This window comes from Poecilia formosa, unplaced genomic scaffold (assembly GCF_000485575.1).
Source record: "Poecilia formosa unplaced genomic scaffold, Poecilia_formosa-5.1.2 Scaffold130, whole genome shotgun sequence".
NCBI lineage: Eukaryota > Metazoa > Chordata > Actinopteri > Cyprinodontiformes > Poeciliidae > Poecilia > Poecilia formosa.
The window spans coordinates 476,210-483,900 of NW_006800069.1; the positions used below are offsets into that span (position 1 = coordinate 476,210).

General features: G+C 39.3%; 1 protein-coding gene across 1 annotated transcript; it reads right to left on the bottom strand.

Moving 5' to 3' along the window:
* Positions 1 to 608: 608 nt before the first annotated feature.
* On the bottom strand, positions 609 to 4,455 carry LOC103144634 (cerebellin-1). Its single transcript, XM_007561707.2, has 4 exons — positions 4,349 to 4,455; positions 2,750 to 3,347; positions 1,477 to 1,596; positions 609 to 1,342 (listed from the first exon to the last, which is right to left on the bottom strand). The coding sequence occupies exons 2-4, from the start codon at positions 3,053 to 3,055 to the stop codon at positions 1,145 to 1,147; spliced, it is 624 nt and encodes a 207-aa protein (XP_007561769.1). The 5' UTR covers positions 3,056 to 3,347; positions 4,349 to 4,455; the 3' UTR covers positions 609 to 1,144.
* Between the last annotated feature and the right edge of the window lie 3,236 nt (positions 4,456 to 7,691).

Sequence of the window (7,691 nt, forward strand, 5' to 3'; positions counted from 1 at the left end):
CAGGTAAACTTTCAGTCTTTTCTATGCAACTTAAAAACTTGAAGATAAGCAAAACCTAAACAAGGTTTATCTCTGGCTGAGTTAACCACAGATATTTTTTTCCTAGATACGCAAATTTCCTGTGTTCTTCTCTGTCAGATTGTAAAAGGCAACGTAGCTTAGGCAGGATTGTAATATTTAGGTACAATTTTAAAAAGTTACTTAAAAATAAACTTTTTTTTTCCAATTACGATTTTTTTTAATTTTCAGTTGGTAAATGCATAAAATTGGGAAAAATTAAGATTTAATGGACATACTGTATGCTTTAAAATATAAATTAACTCCAAAATGTTATTTCTTTTACAAATAAGAGATCAGTACAGCACCCGAAACAATTTTCAGGGTGCTCTCACTTGTAACATAGGGAGAGGAATCTGAATGGACGGATGGACGGAAGGAATAAACAATGTTAACTATATGAAAAGCATTTCCATCAGTGGATATAAAGGAAATATTCGACATCGAAGCTTTAAATGTGCATATTTATTTTTTAAAATTTTAAAAACTGAGCTTTTGAGCATGCCATAACTAACACAGTCAGTAGATTCAAAATAAATAAAGAGATGGCGGTTGTTTTTGTTTTCTTTATTGTCAACAAACACATCCTACATTTGGTTTTCATGCATCAAAGAGGCTACACCGGATTTAAGCAAGCACATAAACACACATTAAGTCTGTGGAACAGATGGCGAGCCACAAAAGGACCGTGGTCATGGAAATTACATTCAAGACTGTTTGGTGCAAAGTCAATCCATCCACTCATCTAATTCACATCTTAACCTTCCCGCAGTCCTAACTTGAAGATGCTCAGGAAGAGCCCGGCAGATGTCACGGTCAGACAGCAGGGAACTGATGGGGATATCTCGTCAGCCCGTCAGTTCCCGAAACCAGGAAACGCAAGGGGTCAGGGAGACTCTGCCGGGAACACACACAGGATAAAAAAGTTCCTGCAGTCCCCTTTTAGGACTGCGGGAGGGTTAAGCAGTCCAATGTGGATCCTAAAATTACAGCAGAAACGCATCCGTCAAACCCTTCTAACCCGTCTAACCCCTTTTGGGAAATGAACCAATTTTTATTTTATACTACATCCTACCTCAAGGAAACCCTACAGTGGGAAGACCAGAAAGCCAGAGAAGGTGGAGTACTTCCACCCACCCATCAGGTTTCCCCTCTCCAGTTTAAGGTAAGCCTTGTCCCCTCGCTCCATCAACACCAGCCCTGCGTTGGTGGCTGCTTCCCGTGTCACATCCTGGTCACCTGCAAAGGCCGAGATCACCGGCCAGCCGTTGAGAACCAAGCTTACCTGGAAAGACAAGGTGAAGTAGAAAAGTAGCAAGAGGATTTGTGAAACTGCTATGGACAATAAACAAATGGAAACAATATTCAGACATAAGTAGGAGTACAGTTTTAGCTGAGACTTTTAGCAATTTTTCTCACTTGTATCGTCTGCCGGTTGTAAACCTTAACAACGTGAAAGCTGAAGCTGTAGACTCCTTTTCTGGGTGCTACGAAGATGCTAGTTGCCGGGTCAAAATGGCTGCCAACGTTCACTAAAATCTATGAGAGGAGAGAGAGAGAGAGACAGAGTTCCTCTTGATTAATAGTCAAGAAACTCTTGGCAAAGCTAAATTAGAAAAACATCTGTTGAAGATGTTTTCCAGCAGTTCAACATGTCTGCTCTTTTTTTTTTCTTTTAAATATTTTGATCTTTTAATGCTGAAGAGAGAGGCAAACATTAGGATTGGTGGGAATGCTTAAAAATAAATTAAAGAAAACAAGATCAGATTTTTTGTTTTGCCATTCATCCAGTTGCAAAGCATTACAGAAAGCAGGAGAAACTTCCAAAAGTGTTCACTGCTTTCTAACAAGCAATTCTGCACACTGCTTTAAATGACAGGCAAGATAGATCAAATAAGGATAGATTGTCCAATGGTGTTCTTTAGTGTCATGAGGTCAAATTGTGAATTATGCTAAGCCATGCATTCGTTGTCTATTCCCAATGGTGTCCACCAGGGGGCGCCGGAGGCCTCAGAAATTTGGAGAGAAGATATGAAAAACAAATCAACAAAAAAAAAAACCCATTTAATGTTCTGCTGTTGTTATTTAAGTGATTATTAATAAACCTATTTTCATGGGGAGACTGCCTTGCTCCTGCTCATGATACTTTATCATTTTCCACTTATCAACTGAAGCCAGTTATACCTACAGTACTAAGATTATAGCTGTTAAAAGACCATATGCTAAATTTAAGGGCTGTAAGGTTTTGTTAAATTGGCTGAATTTATAGAGCACGTTTTTAGGGATTTTACTGGGAACCTGACTTCAGATTGTTCAGGGAATGCTTGTCTATTTGCATTTTTTTTCCACAAAGTATGTCAGAAATATTTGAAAGAAAATGCTATGGACTGGTGTTACAAAACTGCCAGTCCATGAGCAGCATTCATTTTCCTTAGCGCAGATTATTTTTACCCCCAAGAGTGGAGATAAGAAAGATGGCAGTTTCTACTGAATGTATTCATGCATATTAAGGTATATTTGGTGTTCGAACTATTAAAATAGGCAGTTATAAGTGTTCGTAGAGGGTGCCTCAAGTATTCATAGAATTTTAGCTATTTGTGGACGGCTATCATCCCTATAACCCCCATGAATACAAGGGGTTCTCTCTATCAGTTTGTAACTCTGCACCTTCCTGCATATTATTTCAACCCACCTGATCAAAGTAGATAGTCATGGTGCGGTTGCTCATCTCGGACGGCTCATGGTTGGTGTTGCGTATGGCTGAAAATGCCACCCGACCCGTTCCTGACCTCACCGACATGCCCAGAGCGTTACCCGATGGCTCCGCCGATGGCGTGGAGTCGCACACAACCAGACACTTTCCCTCCAACACGATCGGCTCAGTGTCGTTCTGGCAGCTGACCCCCGATGGCCCCCACTGGCCAATAAGGAGCAGTCCGACAAGAAAGATTAATTGGGGAACCAAGGAAGGCGCGGGGTTAAAAAATGGAAACGCCATAGTTCCAAATTAGGTCAAAGCTTTAGTGACTTCTTGTGGTGCAAATCTGCTTTAGCTACAAGGCCATGCTTCCACCAGAAAAGAAAACACACCCCACGGGATCCCCTCGTGTCATTTAGTGGCTCAGGTTCGCTCTGGTTGAATTTATATTCCCTTTGAAGATGTCTTCTAGTTGGTATCAAGATGACAGGTTTTCCATTTCAAACGATCCACCAATGAAGGGGAATGTGTCCAGGTCCCGATGCGACAACAGGTCGCTGGGGTTGATGGAAGAGAGTCTACAGCCTGCGGCCTGTGAAGCAGTGAAACATGGGATGTTTGATAAATATGTGGAATCCTTTGATTATGAAAAACTGTGAAAAATATCCTTGATGCATACAGCAGATAAACATACTATAAGTAGTGCAAAAATATACATCCTGCTTAGGTATACTTGTCCATTCTTTCAGATTGTTTCTACTTGAAATGGAATCATAAACTGTATAACTAAACACAGCTCATTTTCAGAGAGTTTGTTTTCATTTTCTTTGAAAATACATCACATTTCATTTGATGCCTCATGTCAAAACAAAATCTCAATCACAAAACATGCTCTATTTTCAGCACATTGCTAGATGTTGTCATGAACGTAGCTCTTCAAGGCTTATTTGTCTGCATCCGATCAATCAATCATCCAACCAAAAAAAACCAGTCAGTAATATATGACTGCAACATAGAAACCAGGCACTGAAATGAATAATTCCTGTTATTATCATCATCATCTATAAATGGGCTCAAATTTCCTATGATGTTCTAGTAAAACAATTTTTTAAAACTAGTAAAACACAGTTCACAATGAGTAAAACCTGACTATTAATAGAAGCCAGATTACATGGAGGATCAAAATAAGTGATTAGGTAATGTTTTGGCCACAAATTGGCCTGCGTCAGCGCTGCCAGCTGGATTCAGGGTTCGGGAACGTGGACGGTCAGAGTGGCACCACTGAGAGGCCATCTGTAGGTAAAAACTCCCACTCTCACACATCTTTCCTGTTTGATCACGGAGTCCGCATTCCTTCACATCAACACTCAGCATAAAAAAAGATTAACCTAATCTTATCAGAATATTAAAAACACTAAGTTTTGTAAATGATTTAAACAAATGATGCATTTTCTTCAGAAAAAAAAGTCATTGAATAATTTTTCAACGAACCACTAAATTTCCCATCAACATTGTCAACACCAAAAGCCTTTCTGCGTTAAAAAACCCCAAAACATTAAGACATGCTGAAAAGACTCAAATAGCTTCACTCACCTACTACATCAGACAGTAAAGGTAGCTTGTTGTTCTGGGAACATTTAAAGCCTCCCAAGAGTCTACTTCAGCCTTTACCTCAGGTTTTATCTCTGCTCCTCCTCTTTTTATTCCCTCTCTCTGCGACTATCTCTCTGTTCCAAGGAACCCCTGTGTTCAAACGCACGTTTAATCACATCAAGCATTTTCTGGTTTCATGCCTATTCGGCGTCCTACTGTACTTGTACGCCCTTCTTTATATCCTCATTTCCCCCAACATAACTCTACTGCCAGTGGGCAAAGTAGGTGGTAAGAGCAAGAGCTTTAAAATTTCCCATAAAAAAATTTTTTTAGAGGGCATTTGTGGTTATGTTCATGTTTTTCTCCCTTTCAGTTGAGTTTGGATTTACTATAGTTTACATCTTCATGTCTGAAGTGGAAATGGTGTACAAAATGTTAAAGGAAGAAAGTGGGCATCATTCTGAATTTTTGATTTTCAATCATTTAAGGTTCTTGCCCTATTTTACCCCGCTGATCTTTGTCCATACTTACCTTGTTGGGCCCTTGGGTCTGCCAAAAAGCAGCTGCTGCAGGTACCAAGATTCAGGAGAAAACTCAAATGGAGCAGGGCCTTTTCTACTGTTGTCTATTGTGACCTACCTTTGCACAGTAGAGGGGATTGTTCACTCCCTACTATCAAAATTGCCATAAAGCTGTTTTTATTCCCCAGCTTTTAACCTGGATTGTTTTAATTAGTTTCATTGTGTTTATTGTTTTGGTTGGTTTTATATCATATTTTAGCACATAATTTTTGAATGTATATTTATAGTATACAGTTACTGAAACATACATGCGTACATACACTACATGGTTGTTTTAAAGTGCTTTATGAATAAAGTTGCTGTTGTATAGCGTAATGTGGTGCAGTATGGCATACTATGATATACTATGGTATGGTATAATATGGTGTGATATGGTATACAATGGTATGGTGTAGTATACTATGCTATGGTATGGTGTGGTATAATATGGTGTGGTGTGGTACAATGTCACCAAAAGTTGTAGACCAACACCAAACTCAGACATCAATACTTAACACAATAGGTCATATTAGTGATGTCAAAGTCTCCATCTCAAATGTGTATTTTTAGGGTGAATAATTTCCTGGGTATTTGTCCAGTGGCGAAAAGTAAAATTGCTTTCTGAGAGAAGTAGCTGGTGTATTTCATAGATCAGCATCTACCCACTGAAGCCTGGTTAGTTTCCTCACAGCAACGTCATTTATCATTGAAAGGTCAGCTAATGATAGTCAGCAGGAAAGTCTCTCAGTCATTACACTCAGACAATGAGAAAATGTGATTCACCGCTGCACTTAATTATAATTAGTAAACACTGATGAAGTACATTTAAGTCAACAGTAATTGGTTTATTTTCATAAAAGAATCTGCAGACATCAGCAGATGTTTCTCTTGGACATAGAGTCTACTCTGGGTAATAACCGCGGTGTGACAAAACATGAGAAACATTATGCTCACAAACATAACCACCTCAATGATCTGACTGCTGACTCATCTAGAAATGTCTTTTGTCAGTGGCATAAATTGTTTCGTATCGTTGCTCCTCAGTTTGGAGTTTTCTCTTCCTTCTGAGCCAAGTTTCCAGTTTCAGTCTCAGTCATTTTTCTTGAGATGAGGATCTTTAGGGGAAAATAAGAGAGCTCACCAAGACCATTTCTGTTTTGCCAGTTTCAAGCCACAACTGCCTTCAACATATCCTCCTCACTAATGATTTTTTTTTCTTTAGCAAGGAAAGATTCAATTTCAATATTTACAGCATTTCCTGCGGTTTCAGACAAGTCATTAAAAATTAATATGTTTTTGGACTGTGAGAAAAGGGCCACACATATGCACATGGAGAACATGCAAACTACATGCAGAAAATAGAGGAGCAGAGGAGACAGAACAAGTTGAGACATAGACAAAAAACAGAACAGCAGGACAACTTTCTGATTAAACCTCAGAACTCACTTTTAACTTTGACATGATGGTTTTCTCCCTCTTGCTCCCCCTCGTCTCGCTGTAGACCTCACATCTGTACCTCCAGTTGTCCTTATCTGTGGGCTCAGACTGAGGTCTCCAGTTTTCAGCAGGTCATATTCTACTCTGTCCGTCAGCAAGACGGACAGAGTCTTGCTGAATCTGTCCGTCGGGTTTTTCAGTGTCAGACAGAGGAAGTCGACCTTCTGCAGCCATTTCTTCATCATCGTTCGATCCGTGTAAAACCAATGCTGCTGCTCAGGCCGGTCGCAGCAATTATCATACACATGGACCTTCCTGTCTTTGCTGCCCATCCACTCCACCCTGCTGTCCTCTGGAAGGAGAGCGATGGTGATGCAGGGCAGCAGGACAGACTCCACCTCTGAGTTCACTTCAAGTTTTGGAACTGAAAGGATAACAAACCTCAGCCTCTGCATTTGCAATGACTACTCTTTGTACTCGTTTACTCTTTGTTGGTCCTGTGGCGCGTTTACCAACCAACTTCGTATTTAAACAAGAAGTTTCAATATTTTTCTTCATTTAATTATCCCTTGCTTGTCTTTAAGTATCAAGCCGAGACATTTTCTCACAGCTTCATAACCACCCACGCCTGCATTTCCAGCTGTGACACATTCCATTAAGCAGTTTCTATTTCTCCTTCTCCAAACATGTTCTGGCATTGAGGTGTATGAAGCCATGAAGCTGTAGGTGACATTTTATTTCGTTCTTCCTACAGGCATGTCTAAAAGTGTCCAGAAACGATTTAGTCCAACCTTGTTCAAATTCGGGAAACTGCTTCTCTTAAGTTGATATACAACATCAGAGAGCAGCGTTCAGTTATCCAACAAGTGTTTTCTGGTAGGACTGTCACGAAATATAAATCAGATTTTTACTTTTGTGTTGAATGTGTGTTTTACAATATATTTACCACAAATGACAAACAAAAAAAACTTTTCTGCAAAATTCACCAACTGCACAGTTCTTGTTAAAGAGTGTAAGATAAGTCGTATTTCAAAAGAGCAGAAGAAATCTTATGTTTTTGAACAATAACATTTTTTATTGCTAATCTGTTGCTTGGAGATGGGTGTGTTTACTAGTAACCAAGTGCCACGAAGTGAACATCGGATTTTTACTTTTGCAAAATGTACCAACGGTAAATGTCTTGTATCTAATCAGGTAAGCATTATTTCGAAAGAGCTTATGTTTTATAAACTATATAAATTGTTATTAATTTGGTTTTAAGAGACAAGCGGGTTATGTTCTGGTAACGAACTGCCACGAAGTATAAATCAAGATTTTTTACTTTTGTGTTGAATGTGTTTTATAAT